The sequence below is a fragment of the Balaenoptera acutorostrata genome, chromosome 10, assembly GCF_949987535.1.
Source record: "Balaenoptera acutorostrata chromosome 10, mBalAcu1.1, whole genome shotgun sequence".
Lineage (NCBI taxonomy): Eukaryota > Metazoa > Chordata > Mammalia > Artiodactyla > Balaenopteridae > Balaenoptera > Balaenoptera acutorostrata.
Genome location: NC_080073.1, coordinates 1,918,872 through 1,942,673, shown reverse-complemented (window position 1 = coordinate 1,942,673; position 23,802 = coordinate 1,918,872). Strand labels below are relative to the sequence as shown.

The following is a 23,802-nucleotide window of genomic DNA, read 5'->3' as shown; positions in this document are numbered from 1 at the left end:
CTCCGCGTCCCCTTTGCACCTGCAGCCCTTTGCCACTGTACTTACCATGAGGGAGGACCCTCTCACTGGCCTCCGTCCGAGCCCCATGCCCAGGAGCAGGAGCAGTGCAGGTTTGCTGAGGGAATGACAGCAGCTGGCAGGCGTTGAGCCTTTGCCCTTAAACCACCCTCCTTTTACAGGACATGAGTGAGGCCGGAGGGTTTGGGTGGATTACCTGGCTGTTGCCTAGTGCCGGGTCTGAGGTGGCCGGTGCACTTCCGCCGGAGGAACAGCCCTTACAGAGCAGAAGTCACTCGTTTCCTCTGCTGGGCTTTTAAACACAAGCCAGGTGGTTTGCCAATTTTGTGGCTGAAATACACCTGTAAAGCCTATTTTTAAAAAACATAGGCCTCAACCCTTAGAGATTCCGGTTTGGGGGTGGGGGAAATGTGGGGCCTTGGAAAGTGTTGTGGTGCCCACCGAAGTTTCAGAGCGACTTGTGTGATCCATGGCAGTTTTCCTGATGGTTTTTCAATTTTTGCCCGGAACTATGGGCCGTTAGTAGGACTGCGAAGTAAAGAAAATTTCCCGATTTCACCCCTACGAGAACCCGGTGCCCTGGAGTTGTGGTTCCCGCTGTACGGAGAGGGGCTGCAGGCCCCCGGGTCGCATCTAGGGTCTCTGCCAGCCTGCACCCTCGGGACCCTTCCCGGCCCATTCCCGAGGTTCGCCCTGGGAGGGAGTTAACCCCGCGGGGGAACGGCCCATACGGAGGACGAGTCCTCGAGACAATCAGCGGCTCCTGCTCGGGCTCCTTCAGGATTGTCAGGTCCCACAGCGCCAACCCTCTGCACGGTGCGGGAGGGGAAGAAGCCCCAGCGCTAGGCGGAACCGCCGGCCGCTGGGGGTTGGGGCCGGCCTGCTGGGGGCGGGGCGGCCTGCGGGGGCGGGGCCTAGCGCGGGGGGCGGGGCCTGGCGCGGGGAATGCGGGCGCGCCGAGAGCGAAGCGGACGCTGGGTCTGAGGTGGAGGTGAGGAGGGGACGGGCGGACGGGCAGGCGGGCCTGAGGGGGAGGCGAAGTGGGACGGACGGGGCCTGAGCGGCGGTGAGCGGGGCCGAGGCGGGATGGGAGGGCGGCGGGCCTGAGAGGGAAGTGAGACCGGACGGGCGGCGGGGGTGGGGTGGGGCGCGGTCCTCGGGGTCAGCGGTCCCGGAGGGAGCGGGGCGGAGCGGGGGAGGCCGGGGCCTGCGGGGCAGGAGGAGCCCCCGGCCGAGAAGCTTCCTTTCCTTGCCCGGCCGGGCCGCGGGGCGGGAGGTGTCCCTGTGAGCCCGGCGCGCGGGCCTGGGGTGGGGGTAGGGTGGGGCGGGGCGGGGCGCGGAGGGAGACCCAGGGGGCCGAGGCCCGAGACCCGCGTCTGAGGCGCTCGAACCCCGTCCTCGCGTCCAGGACCCGCGGTGTTCGCAGCGCCGAGGATGTGCGGGCGGACGTCCTGCCACCTGCCCAAGGAGGTCCTCGCCCGGGCCTGCGCCTACCGGGACCGGCAGGGCCAACGGCGGCTCCCAGAGTGGAGGGACCCGGACCGGTACTGCCCGTCGTACAACAAGAGCCCGCAGTCCAGCAGCCCGGTGCTCCTGTCCCGGCTGCACGTGGAGAAGGTGAGCGCGGACCTGCCCTGCGCCCGCCGCTGCGCCTGTGCTGACGCCTCCGGGACGGGTCACTGTTCCTGGGGCCCCAGCTGCGTGCTGCTCTGCACGAGGCGCGCCGGCCCTGCTGCCTGCCCGGTTCATATGCATTTGAAAGCACTGTTTAAGGTAGCGTCTTTCAGACCTCACTGATCATCAGGGACCTTTCAATATCTTTAAAAAAAAAAAAAAAAAAAGGGATTTCCATGCCCCTTATGAGTCCAGCGAAGTCAGAATCTCTGGGCTTAGGGCAGGATTAAGACTAGCTAGTCTAAAAACACCTCTGACGTTTCTTGAACATTTAAGTTTCTATTCTTTCTGCTTGCGTCTTCCATCTTTTTATGTTTGTCTTTTACTGAAGCTAGGAACAGAGGTATTTGGTTTGGTATTCTGAAGTTTAATTGCATTCTTTATCTTGGTAGAATCTACTTCCGTAGTGTTGGAGTGGTGGATAATTTATAATCATGTTTTGGTTCTTGGCTTTATCTCCTGAAAGGGGGGGGGGGATGTGTCTGTATGCATGCATACCTGCAGTGTAATAAAAATGCTTCATTCCAGAAATTAGTAGTTCTTCCATGTCTTAAATATTTTAAATATCCTTGATATGTTTTTTAAAATCCTGATTGTTTCCATCTTGGATTTTTATTCTTTCTGATCCATAATGCTTAAGTCACTTGATACAATTGATTATACCCCTGCTGCATACTCTTCAGAACTGTTGTGATAATATGATAGTCAAAAAAGATTCATTTTTCCGTTACAGGGATCAGATTATTTTAGAAAAAAAAAATACCAGATGACTTTGATCTTTTTGGTTGAATGAAGCCATTTACATGAAATAGTTTATTCTCGAGCCATTTTTAGTGGATGCATACTTGTTGAAACTAAACAGACTTTTTTTAATGAGAGGCAAATCAAAGTAAAATCAATATCATGGGGAACCTTGACTGGGAAAGGAAAAAATAAAACGTTTCAGAGGGAGGCATAATTTGAAGAGAAAGAAGGATTAACTGTGTGAGGTTTCTTATTTTTTAGCCTTGGTTCTCTTTGTACCACATCATTAAAATTATAGAATGAATGTTAGCTGGAAGAAAACTTTAACAGATGTAAAGACAGAAGTGTAGAAAGATTATGAGTGGTCCTGGGTTACCCAGGCAGTGAGGGAAGAGCTGGTACCGAGGTCCCGTCCACTGTTCCCACTCCAGTGGATACTTCCTGGAACTAGGAATGGGGAAGGTGGAGCCCCTAAGCACGCACGCATAGCCCTCCTCTTCTGTCAGTGATGTCAGTTTGCTGATGGAATGTTTTGACTCCACATCTCCAATAAATTTTATAAAGATTGCTAGGGTTTCCTAATTTTGATAAATATTTGAGGTTTCATTTATCTGAAAATGAACATCGTAAATTGTAAAGCGAAAATAGAACTATTTCAGATCACTAATCCGTATCATCAATGTCAGCACATGTGTATAGATTGTAACATTTGCATTTGAAGCCACTGACTTGCAAGTTACTTCCTCTTTCATTTATCTACCCCTGGTGCTACCAGCTGTTCAGGTTACAAGTCCAAGAGGGTAGAGGAAAAGATGACTAATATTGAGCAATATTTTCAGTATTTTGGCTTAGAAGCTGCTTTCTATTCATTGCTCCCAGTATGGGGCAGCCCTGTATTTGGGTTTGGTTTACAATTGTCCATTGAACACACTCAGGTTAAAGGTGATCAGTGGAATTCGTACGAGCATGATTTCTCAGCCTTGGCACTATTGACATTTTAAGTGGGATAATTGTTGGGGGAAGCTGACCTGTGCCTTGTAGAATGTTTAGCAGCGTCACTGGCCTCTACCCAGTAGATGCCAGTTTTCCCTAGGTCATCATAACCAAAAATGTCTCCTGACATTGCCAAATACCCACACGATACACCCACTCGATGCCAGTGGACCAGCCCTCACCCCCGGGCTTGGTGAAGTGAAGGCTGGGGGGGGGGGGCGGTGTCAGAATTGTCCAGTGTCCAGAACCTCAGATCTAGAGTTTTGTCTTGTAAATTTCTGATGCGAGATTGTTTAGTTGGCTGTGAGATAATGTTATCTCTTATTTTCATTTATGCTTTGTGCAGGGAGCCCTTCTGCTTGGAAGGTACATTTGACACATTTGATTCCGGAAGAGAAAGAGGATTTACAAAAGCTCTGTGTTTTCACACATTCTTTCTCTTCCTTCCTTCTCTACCCTACCATTTCTTCCAGGATCACCTTTTCCTTAGTTATCCTGCGAGCTCGTTTATTGGTTTTAAAGGCTGCTTCTGTCTTTAAGGAGGAAGCAACACATGCATGTATATATGTATGTATGTATATATGTATGTATGTATGTATGTATGTATATATGTATGCATGTATATGTATGTATGTATATGTATGCATGTATATATGTATGTATATATGTATGCATGTATATACGTATGTATATACGGATGTGTATGTATGCATGCATGTGTGTATATGTGTATATATGTATGTATGTATGCATGCATGCATGCATGCATGTATGTATACATATGTACAGTTGATCCTCATTCTTCATAGATTCTGTGTTGGTAAATTTGCCTACTTGCCTACTTTGTAACCCCCAAAATAATACTCATGATGCTTTTATAGTCATTCGTGGACATACAGAGTGGTGAAATATTCAAGTTACCCAAATATGTATTCCTAACTGAGATCAAGTAAGATGAAGTTCTACTTTCTTGTTTCACTTTTTATACTATAAACAAGTGTCTTTTTTGAGATCTGTTTATTGCCATGTTTTTTGCATTTCTATGCTTTTTGTTGGTGATCTTAGTGTTTAAAATTGTCCCCAAGCATAGTGGTAAAGTGCAGGCTAGAATTCCTAAATGCAAGAAGGGCGTAATATGCCTTACAGAGAAAATACATGTGTTAGAGACGCTTCGTTCAGGCATGAGTTACTGTGGCTGCTGGTCATGAATTCAACATTAATGAACTAACAATATATGTTAAATAAAGTTTAACATATAATAATAAATATGTTAAAAACACACAGAAGACAAGGTTGTATATTGATCAGTTGATGAAAATGTTGTCACTATAGGTTCCTGGCAACCTAACGGTGTTTCCCCTAAGAGCCGCAGTTCAGCGTTCCCTACTTCAGTGTTCGTGGCAACTTTATACAACCTACCTGCCATGTATAACAAGAATGGGTCTGTGTTGTGTATGTGTGTGTGTGTGTGTGTGTTTGTATGGCAAGGGGATTAACTAATACAGGCAAGATATTGAAAGAAGTGGGACAGGATCCTGTGAAGAGCACAGTGGAGGAATTAGCTTTAAACAAAAGGGAAGCCCAGGACTTCCCTGGTGGTCCAGTGGTTAAGACTCCGCGATCCCAGTGCGAGGGTCCCGGGTTCGATCCCTGGTCAGGGAACTAGATCCCGCATGCCGCAACTAAAGATCCCACATGCTGCAACTAAGACCCGGTGCAGCCAAATAAATTTAAGAGAAAACAAAAGGGAAGCCCTTCTAAGACACTACTACTGACAGTTCCCCTCTTGGAATTCCATCCTCTCAACTTTTTTCATTCTGCTTTTATCTCTCTAGGAACTTTTTGTTGGACTGCACTTTTTCCTCATTTCTCCTTTTTGTTTTTGTACCCCCAGGTTTGATCCTGTGATTGATTTGCTCTCTAAGAAACTTTATCCTAATGGCTTTACCAGTCACCTTTGTATAGAAGATTTTGCTGTTTCTTTTTCATCATAACCTCAAAAAATATTAAACTACAATTAGTGTGCTTATTCCATGCCACACATCTAACCTCATAAGTAGCAGAGAAGGGACTTTTGAACCAGGGTCTTCTTACAAAGGCCGTTTTCTTTCCTTTATACCAGAGGTTGGCAAACCATGGTCCTCAGACCAAATCTGGCTCACTGCCCGTTTTTATCAATAAAGTTTTATTAGAATACAGCCATGCTCACTTGTTCTTTGGCTGCTTTCACACTACCAACGGTGGCAGAGTTGAGTTGAGTTGCAGCAGAGACTGTGTGGACTCAGAAAGCCAAAAATATTTACTGTCTGGTCCATTACAGAAAAAGTTTGCTGACCCATTCTCTACCATGCTGCCTCTCTCCTAAGCTTTAATTCCACATGCTTGTTGGACATAGTAAACCTCTGTCTGTGGATTTTATTCTAGTAACTCAGAACAACCTTTATATTATGTTCACCAGTGAGGAATTAGGAGAAGGCATTGCAGGTATGGTTTGTCTCTTCCCTGGAGTCTGGGGCCTCAGCTGAGAAGGCATTGGGGCTAGAATCATCTAGAGCAGGAGGCAGAAAACTAGGGCCCTCTGATCATTTTTGTAAATGAAATTTTATGGGACAGAGCAACATCCATTTATCAATTGTCTATGGCTGCTCTGTCCCTATAATAGCGTTTATAACAAAGACTGTAAAGTCTACAGTACTTAATATTTAGCCTTTTAGAGAAAAGTTTACCAACATCTGATCTAGAGGCATCTTCAGGGCTTCCCTGGTGGCGCAGTGGTGGAGAATCTGCCTGCTAATGCAGGGGACACGGGTTCGAGCCCTGGTCTGGGAAGATCCCACATGCCGCAGAGCAACTAAGCCCGTGTGCCACAACTACTGAGCCTGCGCGTCTGGAGCCTGTGCCCTGCAACGGGAGGGGCCGCGATAGTGAAAGGCCCGCGCACCGCGATGAAGAGCGGTCCCCGCCCCGCGATGGAGAGTGGCCCCCACTTGCCGCAACTAGAGAAAGCCCTCGCACAGAAACGAAGACCCAACACAGTCAAAAAAAATAAAATAAATAAATAAATAGAGGCATCTTCACTCTCTTATCTGGCAGTTGATGTTGGCTCTGAACTGGGGCTTTTGACCAAAGCCCCTACATGTGGCCTCTCCACAAAGCCTGGGCTTTTTCACCAAGGTGGCTGGATTTCTTATATGGCAGCTCATGGCAGCGAAGGCAGTGTCTCGGCAAACAAGGAGGAAGCTGAAAAACCTTTTCTGACTTAGCCTTAGAAATCATACAGTGTCACTCGTGCCACATTCTGTTGGATAGAAGCAGGTCACAGGCCCGTCCAGATTCAAGAAAAGGGCACATAGGTCCCCCACACAGCTCTTGATGGGAGAAGCGTCAAAGACTTTGGGACCCTTTTTCTAAGCTGCCACAGACTTCCCGCTGTTACCTGAAATTCAACATGTGATCTTTCCCCACATCAAACCTCTTTTCGGATTTTTCTCTTTTGTTCAATAGCACCGTCATTATTTCAGGCTTCTGGGCCTGAAAACTTAATCATCCCTGTTTTCTTTGTCCATTTGACACCACAATTTCTTTTCTTCTTTTTTCTTTCTATCTTTTGAATGTCTTTTATTCTCACTACTGTCACCAGACCTACTGTACCACCCTAGTAGAACCTAAAATGTACTCTCTGCTCACTGGTGTCTTCCAACTCAGTGTAGTACACCGTGAGAATAGTGTGTGTGCGTTTTAATCTATAGATTTCATCAAATTCTCAAGGGACCAGTTACCCCAAAAAAGTTTAACAACCATGTGTTGAGGGTGAGGCCCCAAGACTACCCCCACATTCGGAGGTGCGTTCGAAGGACTCAGCATGTGACGTGGCTAAGCTTTATTACAGTGAAAGCATACACAGTAGAATCAGCAAGGGAAAAGAAACAAGTAGAAATCTGGAGAAATTCATGCACAAGCTTCCTTATCGTCTCTCCTTCCTGTGAGGGGGCACACCAAGCATGTTTTCTCTCCAGCAGTGAAAAATGTAGTAACGTGCAGTGTTTCTGCCCAGGGAAACCCATTAGAAACTTAGGCCCAAGGTTTTTGTCGGGGGCTGGTCATCTAGGCACTCTCTGCCTGGCAAGTACCAAAGTTCTAGACTCCTAGAAGGAAAGCAGGTACTCAGCATAAACCTCATTTTTTGCACAAAGTAGGCATAGTATACCATCTTTATCAGTTAGGGAAAGGTGGAAACACTAAAAATCCAAGTTCTCAGATCCTAACTGAGGGCCAATCCTGTAAGCAGGCCTTCCTACAAATAGCATCCTCAGGCTTGCTATAACTTGGCTACACAAAACCACTTCCTGCACATTCTTGACACGGCCTCTAATTTCATATCTGGTCTTTCCTCCCATCTCTTCTCTGTCTGATTCCTATACCTCTTGTGGGATCCAATCCAAGAACCACCTCACCCTATTCCTTCCCCTCTGCCTTTCCCAAGGAGTTGATAATACTTCTCCATTCCATCTCTCACAGATCACTCTCCATTGAACTTTTTTGACACTCCTTGTGTGTACCACTTATATGGCCCTTAGCCTATGGTATCTTATCACTTCATATTTTTAATGTCTGTGTGGCCTCACGAGTTATAGTGCAAGCCCTTTGAGGTTAAGCACCTTCCATGTGCCCCCATACTACCCTATGTATCCCTTAATCATAGCATGTACCTTTTTGTATGATGGTTGTCTGTAACGTGTGCTTCTTGAGAGCTGGGGCCATGTGAAGTGCAGGGCCTGGAACTATGTCTCTCCTGCAGTAGGTACTCATTAAAAGTTTACAGAAATTAAAGCTCTTTGTATCCCCCATCCTACCCAAGCAGAATGTCATACATTCTAATAAATATGGTTGCTAGAGAACTCAAATTACTCACATCATGATACATCATTAAAATTGTTTTCAAGTAGAATCTTTCCTTATTAATAATCCTCTTTGTATTTTGATACTAGTAGTAATGTAATGCATGTACTGAATTAGGTTTTCTAAATTTCATTATGATCTCCTCACTGGATCTTAACCTTTTTCGTGGCAGGGCGCAGACTCATCTGAGCGTATCATTGCTCCCATGCGGTGGGGCTTGGTCCCATCTTGGTTTAAAGAAGCTGATCCTTCCAAGCTGCAGTACAACACTAGCAACTGTCGTAGTGATACCATAATGGAGAAACGGTCCTTTAAGGTAGGTAGCTGGTCTAGGGAAAAGGCACATGTTCTGATATTTTATCTAACAGAACTATTAGTGCCTTATATACCTGAGAAATAGTTCCAAAGTGTGTTCCCAGTTATTAATGTAGAGTGCTGTTCTCTTTATTACTGTGTGACAAAGCATGCCAAGACAACAGTTTATTATTTCTCATAATAAACCATGGGCTGCCTGGGCTCAACTAGACAGTTTTTACTCAACCAGAGGTTCTCATGTAGTTCTAATCAGATGACAGCTGGATGTCCCAGGTGGCTTCTTAACCCACATGTGTGACACCTCAGCTGGGATGAGTAGAACAGCTGGAGGCCTTTCCATGTGCCTGCTAGGGGGTGTCAGGGTGGTCAGGCATCTCACATGGCATCTGGCTTATCCAGAGTTCACCATCCAAGGGAGCAGGGCGGGAGCTGCAGGGCTTTGTGACCTTGCCTTGGAAATCATAACAGCGTCACTTCTGCTGCGTTCTGTTGGTAATACAGAGCCAGCCTGAGATCACTGAGGGAGGGGACTACATAGTATGTGAATATTGGTAGGCGTGGTTCTCTGGGGGGCCAGCTTTGGAGACCAGCTACCACAGTGCCTGTTTCCTGCTATGTACATTATTTAATCTTTTCAACTTCTGTGTAAGTGTGACTTTATACATAAGAAATGTGACATACAGAGGAATTAACTGCTCTGAGGTCACATATTGGCAGATCTGAGATTTTAAGTCCATGAAACATGTTTCCATCACTAAGACCATATCTTGCTCATGTTTTCCCTCAGGTGCCTCTGGGAAAGGGAAGACGCTGTGTTGTTTTAGCAGATGGTTTCTATGAGTGGCAGCGATGTCAGAGAACAAACCGGACGCAGCCCTACTTCATCTACTTCCCCCAAATCAAAACAGAAAAGGTATCATCAGCAGTGTATATCTGTGTCTGTGTCTTTGTGTGTTTGGTATGTTCTCTGAGCTTCTTGCATTTTTGGTTTGATGTCTTTCCTATTTTTTTGAAAATTCTCAGCCATTATCTATTCAACTATTTCTTCTGCCCCATTTTCTCTTCTCTTTCTGGCATTCTAATTATATATGTGTTAGACGGTTTGATATTGTCCCATAGTTTTTGGATGTTCTCTTATGTATATTTCATTCTTTTTTCTCTGTGTTTCAGTTTGAGTGATTTTTATTGACCTGTTTTTAAGTTCACTGTTCTTTCTTATTTCACTGAAATTGCTTATCTGCCTGTTCATGCATGTTGTCTACCTTTTCTATAAGAGCTATTATATATATATATGTAATACATAGCTAATATATATATATAGTAATTACACTTAAATTCCTGTCTGATAGTTTCAGCATTTGGGAAATGTAATCTCTTGAGTCTGGTCCTGTTGATTTCTATATATCTTGGCAATTCATTGGTTATTTTTGGCTTTTTGTATGTCTTATAATTTTTTATTGATTGCCAGACATAGTAGATAGGACAGAGACTGAGATCAGTAATATTTGTGTCTGGAAATGGATATGTTTATTCTTTTTTGGCTGCCTTGGGTCTTCGTTGCTGCGCGCAGGCTTTCCCTAGTTGCGGCGAGCGGGGGCTGCTCTTCGTTGCCGTGTGCGGGCTTCTCATCGCGGTGGCTTCTCTTGTTGCGGAGCACGGGCTCTAGGCACACCGGCTTCAGTAGTTGTGGCTCAGTAGTTGTGGCGCACGGGCTTAGTTGCTCTGCTGTATGTGGGATCTTCCCAGACCAGGGATCGAACCCACGTTGCCTGCACTGGCAGGCGGATTCTTAAACACTGTGCCAGCAGGGAAGCCCCTGTTTATTCTTTTATTAGGCCATTAATGTCCGAGGTTGAGTTGATCTTGTCCGGAGCTGAACTGGGTTTGGTTTTTGTTGTGCACCACAGGCTTTAAATATTTCTCTGCTGTCACCTTGTGTTTAGGGTAAGGGTTGGTTTTCCAGAGGGTTTTTCTCAGTAGCCCTGCTCCCTGCAGCTGTTGTTACGTCCCTTTGAGCCTGTGCCTTCCAGAGGCTCTCTCCATGCTCTTGCCCCTCCCCCAGAGGTAGACTGCTGTTGCTTGTCATTTGGTGTGCAGGGAGGTGGAGAGAGTTCTCCATTGTCTTGGTTCAGTCTCAGTCTTAAGCAGAGCTGTGTCCCCGGCTCTCAGGCTCAAGCTTTCTCAGTGATCCTGCTCCTTCCCCAGGGGCGTAGAGGGTTTTTTTCTTTTGCCCTCTTCCAGCTTCAGGGGGTCTTTACCTGTATCTTAGGAGCGATAGGATTTATCCCTTTTCCCCTTGGCCCCTTAAGGTTTTTGTTCTTTAGAGGAGAAGTGACCAGCTGAGGCTTCTCACCATCCCTGAGGCAAAAGAGCTCCCCGTGTCTAGCACACATTGGCAAGGAAGCTTTCTCCAGTCCCCTGCCCCCAGTCTCTCTCGATACCACCTGTGGAGGGTGGTCTGCAAGCTGAGGCAAACTTCCCTGATGCCTGCAGCCCCCAGGGGTTCTGTGCTCTCAGGCTAGCCCACACTCTGCATCGAGCAATTTGATGATAATTTTATCTGAATTCTTACCTGCTGCATGAAGGAGGCCTTGTTTTCCTTCTGTTACCACTGGGAAGCCAGTACTGGTGTCTCATCTCCTCTTGGATGACCCTGTCTTTCCATAAAGTTCAGGTTAATTGGTTGCCCTGTGACCTCAGTTCTCTGATGAGTTTAAGTTATGGTTATTTAGATTCTCTACCTTTTTTTTTGTTAGGGTGGAGGTGACACTTTCCAGCTTTCTGTATTCTAGGCCTTGAACTGAATCTTAAATGGCAAGTAGGAGTTGGCATGATGAAAAAGGGAAGGGAAGACCTTTGAGGCAGAGGAAATTTGCTTCTGCGAGATAGAGGGGCATGAAATTGCATGAGGGCATCATTTAGAAATAGCTGGGCTTAATTCAAGTTAACATTGTAATTGAAAGCCGGAATGACTATCCAGATCATGGAAGGCCTGAATATCCACTGAAGGTGTTAAACTGTATTGTGAAAGCATTAAGGAGCCATAAATCTATTGCTTCAGTGAGTATCTGCCACCAAGCCTCTTTCCTTCTGCAACAGTGGATCAAGAGGACCCATGCTAAAGGCATGGGCTGAATTACTTCTAAAATGATTGCCATGCTCTCAAGTCTGTAATAGTACCCAACCTGCAGGGGGGAAGGCGGCTGCTGAGTATCTAATCTACCATGGATTTTGCTTCCAGTCAGAGAGCATGGGTGCTGCAGATGGCCCTGAGGACTGGGAGAAAGTCTGGGACAACTGGAGGCCGCTGACAATGGCCGGGCTCTTTGACTGCTGGGAGCCCCCGGAGGGAGGAGACTGCCTGTATTCTTACACCATCATCACAGTGGATTCTTGCAAAGGCTTGAATGGCATCCACCACAGGCAAGTCACACTTCTCATGCCTGGGTCCAAAAGGATTCAGGGCAGGGTTTGTCCTCTTTGCTTTTAGATAGGCAGCTTCTGTACGCACAGATTTAGAGAGTAGGAAAGTAAGACAGTTGCTTCACAAAGTATAGTCAGTTTGGCTGTAACATGATATGCATTCCTAAAAATCACCACACTATGCAAAATTGCACTATGAAAACCATAGGACTTACGGGAAAAGTGGGACTAAGGGGACAACACTTACAAATTTTGTCAGTGACACAGTAAAAAAAAAAAAAAAAAATAGGAATGTAGTAAAAACAGTACTATCGTTCCATGCATTAAGTGGTTAAGAAGTACATAGATATTACAATAAATATGGCACTTTACCTTAGAAAGACCTGAAACTGACTTGTGGAAGTGAGTGTCGCAAGAGTTGCAGCTTGTGTTATTGTGCAGTGGTAGAAGGAAGATTCTGCAAAATTATCGTCTTTTGCAGTCTTAAATCCTGGGGCATGTTCTTCTGCCTTTGAAACGTTGTTCCTTCGAGGCATGCTTTTATAATAGATACATATTTAATCAAAACTGAACATTTTGGTCCAATGTGTGGCCTCCTCCAATTAACTTTAGTATCACTAGTGGAAATTCCCTAACAGCATCTTCATCTGTACTCATGTCTTCTCCCAACAGCTGAGAGCTCTGGAAATGGCAGCAGTGTTTGGGGCCACCAAAACAGCCATTACTAGCACTAAGAGGAGCCACCTCTGTGGTGTTTGTGTGGTCTTTGTGTATAGAGAGGGCATTCTCTTTGTGAGACAGCTTCCAGTTTTTTAGTTTTTTTACTGTTCGGCTTTCAGTCCATATCTTTCCATTGCTTCTATTCCTTCAGACCTGGCTGGTATTGACTTTATAACACTTCTTGCAATTGTTCCAGCCGTGGATGTTCCTTTTTTCCCAGCCCTGTTACTGTTGTGGATCCTTTATGTCTGTTGCTCGGGAGATATCACATGTTCTCTTCTTGCTTTCAAGACGCTTTATTATTATTTCAAGCTTCTCGTCAAGACTTACAAGTTTTCTGTTTGCATGCACTGCTTAGTGTGTTTGAGCCAGGAAGCTTAGACATGTTTGAGATGTTGAATGAATAGTTTTTTTAATATAGAGAAAAGTTTACAAATGCAAAATGAGAACAGAACACAGCTTTGGAGGATAATATGCAGTGAGCCAAGGTAGCCGTCAGTGTTTGAGATGTGTGCATTTTGTGTACTCTTACAAGGCTCAGTTCAGCGGGGTGCAGTTTTCTGTGTTCACTTTGTGTTTCTCACAGACAAAACCGTATATAAGCAAAGGCAAAATCTGCATTATGTTCTAATAGATCAATCACATTGGAACAGATTTTCATTTTAAAAACAAGCGTTACAGGACTTCCCTGGTGGTCCAGTGGCTAAGACTCTGCGCTCCCAATGCAGGGGGCCCGGGTTCGATCCCTGGTCAGGGAACTAGGTCCCACATGCATGCCGCAACTAAGAGTTCACATGCTGCAGCGAAGATCCCGCACAAGGCAACAAAGATCCTGTGTGCTGCAACTAAGACCCAAAGCAGCCAAATAAATAAATAAATAAATAATTTAAAAATATATTTAATAAAATAAAAAACAAACGTTAGCAGAACTGACTATACTTGTGTAACACTTTCACAGTTTTTGCCAGATCTGAGTGTCCTCAGAAGTAATTTTATGATCTTTTGCTGGAAAGAACGCAGTGCTGCACACACTGGATTACCGATTTTAGCCCTCTTGTCCTAAGCGTTCTGTCTGAAGTGATGCTTTCATGGGATATAATAGTTCTAGTTTTTGCTAATTCACCTTAAAATAAATTCCTATTTCATCTAATCTAAGATTTTGTACCACTTATTTATACATTGTTAAGAAAAATAAAGTGCTGCCAATTATTGCCAATTAAAGTGTGATACAGTGCAGAGATGCCATTCATCATAAAATGCATCTGGATTTCAAAGATCTTAAAATACCCTTTTTTTTCCTTAATATTTATTGATTTATTTAAATTTATTTGGTTGCCCCAGGTCTTAGTTGTGGCAGGTGGGCTCCTTAGTTGCAGCATGTGGGCTCCTTAGTTGTGGCATGCAAACTCAGTTGCGGCACGTGTGTGAGATCTAGTTCCCTGACCAGGGATCGAACCTGGGCCCCCTGCATTGGGAGCTTGGAGTCCCAACCACTGCACCACCAGGGAAGTCCCTTAAAACACTTTTTAAAAGTACCTGTTTGGAGGAATTCCCTGGCGATCCAGTGGTTAGGACTCTGTGCTTCCACTGCTGAGGGCCCGGGTTCGATCTCTGGTCAGGGAACTAAGAATCCCATAAGCTGTGCAGTGTGGCCAAAAAAATTAATTAAATTAAAATAAACTAAAATGTTTGACTTGTTGAAGTAATAATAATTATTAAAATAGATGTTAACGCATTTATCTCCTATCTGTACCACCCACCAATGAAGTGTGTACATTCTTTGCATTGGCCCAGAACATAAAATTGGGGGCTAAACAAGGGATCTTTTCCTAACATCTGCTGGGTACCAGGAGTCATCTGAGGCACGCTCTTTGCTTTTCTGAGCCATAGTTTCTTTTTGTTCACAATTATATAAATAGCTCTTTCTTAGATAAATCTTCCATGGGTGATAAGGCTGGAGAGTATTATTGATAGACACGTTTTCCAGGGTTTATTTTCCCTTTAAGTCTAGGCTGGAGTGTCGTAAAGGTCACCAGTTTGCTAGCGTGTACACTGGAGTGGATCCACTCATAGCACGGGGCACTGTCTTTGCCATCTGACTCTGTTAAGCTGGCTCTCCTGGTGTTGAGTTTTGTGCCCTGTTGGTCCCTGGGGGTGGGGGGGTGGGGGGAACACCGGGCAGCAACTGGCACGTGAGGCGCGGAGGGAGGGTGAGCTGCTGCTTGGGGCAGTTTGCGCTTCAGCTGACCAGGCCTCTCCCCGCCGCCCCCCCCGCTGCTCCCGACCACTGTCTTCACCGCACGGGCTAGGATGCCTGCCATACTAGATGGAGAGGAGGCAGTCTCTATGTGGCTGGACTTCGGGGAGGTCTCAGCTCAAGAAGCTCTGAAGTTAATTCACCCCACGGAGAACATCACCTTCCACCGAGTCTCCTCCGTGGTGAACAGCTCCCGGAACAACACTCCTGAGTGCCTGCTTCCTCTCCGCTTGCTGGGCAGAAAGGTAGGGCCTCTGACTGCGACAGTCCTTCCTGAGCTTTCTGCCTGCCGTCAGTGTGACCTGTTCATTTCATGCTGTGACCTTGCACAATCAGAGACTGAATACAGACCACACCAGATTCACCTTCCTCGTGCACGGCAAGGTGGACCAGGGCAGTGACTCTCAAAGTGGGCTGTGACTCGGGAGTCCTCAGGAGACCTGTTGCAAAATGGAAATGCCAGCCTCTATCTAGACCTACTGCTTCAGTATTCAGGGCTGGGCTTGGGCTTCTGTATCTTTAAGAAGCTGCCTTGGTGGGTCTGATAATAAGCCAAGTTTGAGGATTCCTAATCTAGAGGGTGATTGTGAGAAGGACAAAGGAGCCCTTGACCATAACTGTATCTCTCGCCAACCAGATGTGTGATTTATGTCTGTTTTCTGCACCTCTGTTTTCCCAACTACAAGATGGAGGAGTTCCAATCCTCTTTCCCCTTCAGGGGGATTTGAGAACATTCCTGCCGTGAACTTTAACTTCTTAGAATTGGCGGGGATCCAGATGATGTATTTTGAAGGGAAGGTGAACAGGCAAGAGGCCTCAGTGAGAAGGAAGTCCCAGAGCAGAAGCTGGCCCCTGCTGATACCCGGGGTGAAGGTTTAGGAGTAGCAACTGTTTGTCAGTGGCATAGAGGGACCTGAAGTAAGACGTGGGTCTGATTGTTCCAAAGTAGGCATCTTAGGGTGCCTGAGAAGTGTGCAGGACAATGATGGCTAGAACAGCTGCCCCCTTCCCCACTTTTCTAAAAGTTTATTAAGTTTTCATACTCACTGTCAGTGTCATCCTTTTTCTTCAGTTCTCTCGAACTCCTGCTCCCCTGACACTTTTTTTCATTACCCGTCTCTAAAAATGTCATTGTATGTATTCCTTTTGCACTAGACACTGCCCCGTTTCTGCCATGGTCTTTACTCCAGAAGAATTCACATTCTGGAGAGGTGGCATCGTGTGAACTCAGAAGCTTCAGTCCGGGGTTGGCGAAGGTGTACAGGAAGCAGAGGGAGCGGGGCTGGTAGGGGGCTGTGTGGAGGGCGGTGCCGCGGGAGAGAGCTGCGCTCGGCCCTCGGCTGACTCCTGCCCTCCAGCTCACCTCCCCACCCCACGCTGCCTGGTCTTGGCTGAAGCACACACTTTTCCCTGACACTGCTTCATTGTCTGCCCGTGTTTGGAGTGCCCAGCAGCCCTCTTCTCTGGCTGGCCCCGCACACCTCCTCTGGGAAGCCTCCTCTGAGAGCTGCTCCCTCCTCCTTGCAGCCCTTGGAGCACACTCTGCTCCTCTCCTCCCACTCCTGATTAGGGGCCCCAGCTGGCCCTTGCTGACATTTTCCATGCTGAGGTCAATACCTAATGCCTCTTCCCCTCTTTCTTCCCTTGGAGTTGGCCTATTTCCAAAAGCTTGAGCTGGTCGTTTGAGCTTTTCCTTCTTTCTCCTTAGGAGCTCAAGGCAAGTGGCAGCAGCCAGAAGATGTTGCAATGGCTGGCCACAAAGTCACCCAAAAAGCAAGACACCAAAACACCCCAAAAGGCAGAGTCAGATGTGCCCCAGTGGTCCAGCCAGTTCTTGAAGAAGAGCCCGCTCTCCCCCAAGAGAGGCGGTGCTGACCTCCTGGAGCGATGGCTGAAGCGGGAGAAGGAGGAGGAGCCTGTGGCCAAGCGGCCTCACACCCAGTAGCGCAGGACTTCCAGAGGCCGAGGCCGAGGTGCGCCGTGCTGAACACCACGGTGACGACAGGTTGGGGAGGTGGGTGTGGCTTGGAGGAGGTAGCACAGTGTTAGTTAACAGTTGTGGCTTCTTGGGGGAGTGGCTGTCCTGACTGTGACTGGGAACCCCCAGTGGGGTGGGTGGGCAGCCTGGGAAAAGGGAGAGGCACCACCGTCAACTCATGATGGGGGGGGGCCCTTGTGGCCACAGCTCTCTCCTGGAACCCCGGGGACCTTCCCTCAGAGTCTGACCCTGCTGGCAGTTCTCAGCGTCCCCTGGTACTGCTTAGCAGAGGCTGTTTTCTGTTTAGCCTTCTGGCTCTTTTCAGTGCTTTGGAATTAAGTTCTTAAAACATTGTATTTTTTTCTGAATAAAGTGTTTGATAAACTGTTTACATTTCAGAAAATGCTGCTGGTGGGAAGAACTCTGGATCTCACTGTTTTCTCCTGGCATAGTCCTAGGGAATGGTTTTGTCACAATGTGGGGCATTGGGGTTTTTGTGGACAAAACTGCTTTTCTGGAAACAACAAAAAGGCTTGGTGGGGCGCTCTTTATTGAGTCTCTGTTCACTCGTAATACTTGAAAATTGCCTGAATCTTTTAGCTTAAAACCAGCCAGAGTGCCTGCCAAACACGAGGGGTTGCAGAGGCCAAGACCCCTGCATGGGGAGCGTAGGATCCGGGTGCGAGCCCTGCCCAGGTTCGCGGCCCCTGGGTGGAGCAGCGCACGGAGGGTGACACGGGTTTGGGGGCCATCCGGCCCAGCCTGGTCAACGCCCCCGCGGTTTGTTCTGCAAGCTCGTCCCAGGCACCAGTCACTCTGTAATTAGATGTTTGGGTGGTTGTGACTGTACGCCTCCCCACCCAGATGACTGGGTCCGTGAAGGCAGGGACCGCTTTCTGCCCACGTGAACAGGAGGCCTGCAAAGGCTCCTGCAACGTAGCTGCGCACTAACTGCGCGCGCAGCCCTCCAGGCTTAACCGGATGCCACGCCTCGGGGGGGCGAGGAGCGGGCCGCCCACGGTGGGGGCGCCGAGGCCGAGGGGCCTTCCCAGGGGTCTGGGGACAGCCTCCAGGAGGGCCGCGCCGGGCACGCCCCCTCCCCCCCTCCTCCGGGCGTCCGGGACACGGAACCCGCCAAGCGCAGTCCTGGCGGCGGGAGGGATGGGGCGCCTCCGCGCACAGGCTGCCGTGCGCACGCCGCCGCCGGGCCTATGCAAATCAGGGATCGCAACCTCACCAATCAGAGCGGGGCCCCGGCGCTGTTCCTGCCAATGGGGGCGAGTGGCGCCGGCGGGCGGGATCCCCGCTCCAGACCCTAGGCCTCCAAATTCTTCCGGTGGCGGCGGCGGCGGGGGAGTGGCGGGTGGGGTTTGGAAACCAACCTCGGCGCGAGGGGCGCGGGGCGCTTTCCCGGGGCCTGCAGTTTTCTCTGGGCTCTTTGGCACGGGGTTGTAGTAAGAGATCTTACAGATACAGATACCTTACCAGAATGTTGACTGTTACGACTTTTGTCGTATTTGCTTCAAGTTTAATGAGCGACGAAGTAAAATTCCCTTTGTTTCTCCTCGCTTTTCCCCACTCTTTTTCAGGGTTTTCAGTTTGGTGGGGTCTTTTACGAGGCAGAATAGAGTGTCCTCAAGAGCCTGTGTCCTTTTCATTCAGGTTTTTATACTTTGACATAAATGTGATGTTAAAAGCACATTCTTGTATCAAAACATTGTTTTGTGATATTCAGGTTTACATAAATGGTATCATCTTGGGCATTTCCTTCGGCAGTTTTTTCCCCCTATCTGAGTCATCAGCTTTACTAGGTATTGCCAAGTTGCTCTCCAAATTTTCACTAGTTCAGGGGCATGTGATTACCATTTTCCCACCTTTTGCCAATACTTACTCCTGCTTGTTAGAGCAGCATAGCATCCTGTCCTGCCCTTTGTTTTTGTTTTTAATTTATTCATTTTTTATTTTATTTTTATTTTTGGCTGCGTTGGGTCTCCTATCGTGGTGTGATCTAGTAGACCAGGACCCCCAACTGTTCTCAGGGCAGGAGGTACAGCTCTTGAATGAGGCTGTCTGGCCTCTCAGCTGGGTTCCCTCCCGGCTGGCAGGCCCTCCTCACCCCACCCTACCTGCACAATGACCAGGCTTGGCTCCAGGCCTTAGGGGACCCTTTCCTGCTCTGCAGCCTTAGAGCAGGCAGAGGGTCCCCTAGACTCCAGATTCTAGTAGATGGGTGTCTCCCCTGCTGCTGTCTGCGGTCCCTCTGGATCCATCTCTTCCTGCAAAGCTTGTGTACCTGAAGCACAGTCCTGCTTTGTATAGAAGCAAACAGAACAGACGCAGGCAAGGGAGGGGCTTGGCCCACAGCGCACAGCTTGGCATAGGTAAGTTGAGGGCAAATCTGAGGGGCTCCTGGCCTGGGAACGGTGTCTCAGTTTGGAGAGTTTGGACAGGACCCTGCTTGCTGCCAGGAGAGCCCAGAGGGTAGGTCGGTGGTGGGAACCAGAGAGGGTAATGCGTGGCCTCAGACTCTCTCCCTCTTCTCAACCAGAATGAGGAGCACTCCGTGATGGGAGGTGTGGAACCTCATTCCTTGGGGAAAGGAGCTTTGGCTCGGGCTGCATGGAAGGGTCCCTAGTACATACAAAACTGACCAAGTCCTTGGTCCTCTCTGAGACTTGGTTTGCCTGTCTCTGAATCAGGAGAGTGGGTGCTCAGAGTTGAACTCCCAGGATCCCACAGCCACAGGTGCTGGTTGTTGGAGACTGAGAACCTACCTCTTGTCATGGTGTCCCTCATGTGGTGATGGGTGAGGGTCCCCCTTGCGTCCCGGGGCTCCAGGGAAGAGAGGCATGCTGCAGGCTCCGCAGGCAACACTCCCAGCGGGCAGTGGAAGCTAAAGGACTGTTTGGAGGAGCTGGGGCTTCAGTGAAAGGGGTTGTATAATCACACTGAATAACACAAAAAGTTTTATAGGGCAGCCAGGCTGGGGCAGGGCCCCAGTGCCACACTTTTTGCCCCTGATGGAGACAGCCAGAAGAAAGCCAGGGGCTGGGAGAGGCAAGAGGAGGTGAGTGAGAATAAGGAAGCACATATGTGCAGGGTGCACTGAGCAAGGCTCTGGGGTCCTAGGAACAGCCCTGTGGGAGGAGGTGGTCACCCTGGTGCAGGCCCTCAGCACGAGCAGCCTGGTCTCTGCTGTCACCACTGTGTGGCGTCCTTTGGCTCCGGCTCCATCAGGACACCACCATTCGAAGCTGCTTGTCTCGTGAAGCAGCCAGAACAGCCCACATAGAAGATCAAGTTGAGTGATCGCAAAGGTGGGGACTGAAGGCCACACTGAGTCACACATGATTTTGCTTGGGCCATACAGTATTTATTTTTAGTTGTGATAAAATACACAGGACGTAAGATTTAACATCTCAACCATTTTTAAGTGTACAGTTCAGTGGTATTAAATACAATACATTCACATTATTGTACAACCATCACCACCATCCATCCCCAGAACTCTTTTCATCTTGCAAAACTGAAATTCTGACCCCATTAAACACTAACTCCCCATCCCCCGCCAGCCCCTGGCACCCACCATCCTACTTTCTGTCTCTGTGAAGTTGACTTCTCTAGGGACCTCATATAAGTGGGATCATACAGTACTTGTCCCTTTGTGACTGGCTTATTTCACTGAGCACGCTGTCTTCCAGGTTCATCCGTGTTGTCTCAAGTGTCAGAACTTCCTTTTAAGACTGAATAATACTCCATTGTGTGTAGAGACCACACTTTGTTCATCCATCATCCTTTGATGGACACCTGGGTTGCTTCCACCTTTTGGCTGTTGTGAATAGTGTTGCTATGAACATGGGATCTCTCTTTGAGTCACTGTTTTCGGTGCTTTTGGGTATGTTCCCAGAAGTAAAATTGCTGGATCAATTCTACGTTTGATTGAGGAACCTCCATACCGTTTTCCAGCAGCTGCACCATCTTACATTCCCACCAACAGGGCACAAAGTTCCAATTTCTCCACATTCTCACCAACACTTGTGTTTTTTTTTTTTTAATGGTAGCCATCCTAATGGGTGTGAGGTGGAGGATTTCTTTTTCTAAGCCCACATTTTAAAAGTGGGAGGTTTCACAAAAAGAAGTTTATAGTTTCCACATAAAAAATTCTCAGGAAGGACTTCCCTGGTGGCACAGTGGTTAAGAATCCGCCTGCCAATGCAGGGGACACGGGTTCAAGCTCTGGTCCAGGAAGATCCCACATGCCGCGGAGCAACTAAGCCTGTGCGCCACAACTACTGAGCCTGTGCTCTAGAGCCCTCGAGCCACAACTGCTGAGCCTGCACGCCACAACTACTGAAGCCCGCACGCAGAGAGCCCGTGCTCTGCAACGAGAGAAGCCACCACAATGAGAAGCCCGTGCACCGCAACGAAGAGTGGCCCTGCTTACCGCAACTAGAGAAAGCCCACGCGCAGCAACGAAGACCCAACGCAGCCAAAAGAAATAAAATAAATAATTAAAAAAAAAAATTCTCAGGAGGCGGCTCTGATGTCTGAGCCCCGGTGTGGGACCACTGCCGGCCGGGGCACCCTCCTGCCAGGCCTCCCTGGATGGCCCACGCCCCTCCATGCCTCGGGAGGGGAAATCAGAAACAGGTGCTCCTAATAGGTCTGAGAAGGTGGGAAGCTCTGTCCACATTCCGCCGCATTGCTGCCTGGAGACCATCAGCAGGACTCTTCAGGGGGGTCTGTGTCCTCCAGCTGGGCAGGCTGTCCTGCCCGGCCTGGGGCCTGTGCACCTCTGTGTCTGAGACCCTGGTGCAGTTCACACGCACCCATTCTGTAGTGGGGAATCATGATGGCTTCGTACTGTGTCAGTTTGGCTGCACTGCGCTACCTCTCCCAGAGCGCCCTCGCTTCTAGGTTTCCCGGTAGCGTGGGCCACAGGCAGATTCTTGCCAGATTTGGAAGGAAGCAACCATTTTGGTTGGTGAGCTGCTGATTTACCTCCTTGTTGGGAAGTGGCACCTGGGCCTGCAATTACTCTACTTGCCCTGGACTCTCCTTCAGTTTTTCTGACTACTGGGCCAGGTGTGGACATGTTGAGCTCTGGGTGAAAGGTCTCAGCTTCTGCAGGATACCCTCATCGCCAAGGTCAGAGGCAACATGGACATGGGTTTCAGTCCTGTGCTCAGTGCCAGGCCCTGTCCTGGCAGAGGACAGCTTTAGCTGGGTTGGTCCCCAGCAGTTGAATGGGTGGAGACCCCATTCTTTGGGTCGCTCGGGCTGCTCGGCCTGGAAAGGGGCCTTTGCAGTGTGTGCAGAGGTGTCCGGGGCCCAGGGAGAAGTAGGACCCAGGAGCGCAGAGGGTAGACCCGAGACCCTGAGGAGATTCACAGGGAGGCAGGGTCCCAGCCCTGTGAGAGGAAGGAGGCGGCTTCACAGGAGGAGAGAGCGCTGCCCCAGGGGTGCGAGGAATGGAGACGGAAACCTGAGACCCTGGCCAGGGGTGGTGTGTTCAGACCGCCCTGGTCAGCAGGTGAGTAAGAGAAATCTTTTTTGGCTCTGTTTATAGATGAGGGAACTGAGGCTTGGAGAGAACACTCTTGCCCCAGAGAAAAGACCATGGTGGACCCAGGCCCAGAACCCTGACCTCATCCTCTGCGGGCCCCGCACCCAAGTCCCCTCCATCAGTGGGTGCGGGCCTGGGCTGTTGCTGTGCCCTGTCGTACAGACAAGAAAACCACGTAGTCCTTTCTCTCCTTTGCTGCACAATGGTTACCTCCTCCAGGGCCTCACAGTGTCACGTGCCTTCAGTGTTCACCTGGAATTGAGGCCCCTTGAAGCCAAATCCAAGAGACACAGTAAATAAATGGGCTCCCCCGCTCTGTGCAGGAGCTGAGTGTGGTGTCAGGGCAGAAAATACACCTTCAGCACCAGTAAGGTGAGTGTTGGAACATCTCCCTCACTGGGCTGTCTTGAGGCTGAGGTCTCTAGCCTTCCTCAGAGTGCCTGGCACACGCCGAGGGTTCATTCAACTTCAGGATGTGGGATCCATCTACAGAGATGCAGCTCGGCCGAAGGGTCTGAGTGAGCAAGTTGGGAAGGTGGGGGACCTGTGGGTGGAGGAGAGTGGGACCCTAGGAGAGTGGTTTTGAGGAAGAGCAATTTGAATAGATGACAAGGTCCAGGATATAGGCATGGGAGGATAAAGTGAGTTAAAGGAATGAGAGACCAGATTGCAAGTGACATAAACCCAATTTCAACTAGCTTATGTGAAAAGCAAGTATCAGCTCACAGAATAGCCAGGTCTGTGTAGCTTCAGGCATGGCTGGATCCAGACGCTGCATTAATGTCCTTAGTTCTTGGCTCCACCTTTATGTCTTGGCTCTTTTTTCAGGTGGGTTTTCCCTATGTGTTGACAAAGATGGCCACTGGCAGCTCTGGCCCCAGTGTCCCTACCCTTAGTGATCCTGGGCGAGAGAGCACCTCTTTCTCACTAGTTCCAGGAAGTCTCAGGATTGACTCATTGAACTCACTGGGGTCAAGAACCAGTTTCTCCAATCATTGTGGCCAAGGAATGGACTAAACACTCAACAGCCAGGTCTTTGGTCGTGTGACCATCCCTGGGACTGGACGGGTCAGACCCCCCAGAGCCGTGTGGCCTGAGAGTAGGGGGGCGGTTTGTCCCCAGAAGAAAACTAAAGTGCTTTGTATTTTCAGAAGAATGAGAGATGCTACCTGGAGAAGATAGGCCTCGGTGTGGACAACAAGCCAGAGGCTAAGT

At 48.6% G+C, this 23,802-nt stretch overlaps 1 protein-coding gene across 2 annotated transcripts; it reads left to right on the top strand.

Moving 5' to 3' along the window:
* Positions 1-935: 935 nt before the first annotated feature.
* HMCES (5-hydroxymethylcytosine binding, ES cell specific) lies at positions 936-17,410 on the top strand. 2 transcript variants are annotated; one of them, XM_057555401.1, is made up of 8 exons: positions 936-1,009; positions 1,427-1,635; positions 8,501-8,644; positions 9,431-9,556; positions 11,885-12,066; positions 15,096-15,288; positions 16,199-16,299; positions 16,752-17,410. In XM_057555401.1, the coding sequence occupies exons 2-8, from the start codon at positions 1,453-1,455 to the stop codon at positions 16,879-16,881; spliced, it is 1,059 nt and encodes a 352-aa protein (XP_057411384.1). In that variant the 5' UTR covers positions 936-1,009; positions 1,427-1,452; the 3' UTR covers positions 16,882-17,410. The 2 variants fall into 2 exon arrangements, with proteins under 2 accessions (XP_057411384.1, XP_057411383.1); XM_057555400.1 differs by lacking the exon at positions 16,199-16,299.
* The last annotated feature ends 6,392 nt before the right edge of the window (positions 17,411-23,802 follow it).

Excerpts from the sequence above, each read along its gene's own strand:
- HMCES (XM_057555400.1), top strand. The coding sequence starts at position 1,453 with ATGTGCGGGCGGACGTCCTGCCACCTGCCCAAGGAGGTCCTCGCCCGG. Across the intron at positions 9,557-11,884 it reads CCCAAATCAAAACAGAAAAG|TCAGAGAGCATGGGTGCTGC; the intron begins GTATCATCAGCA and ends TTTTGCTTCCAG. Across the intron at positions 12,067-15,095 it reads TTGAATGGCATCCACCACAG|GATGCCTGCCATACTAGATG; the intron begins GCAAGTCACACT and ends CGCACGGGCTAG.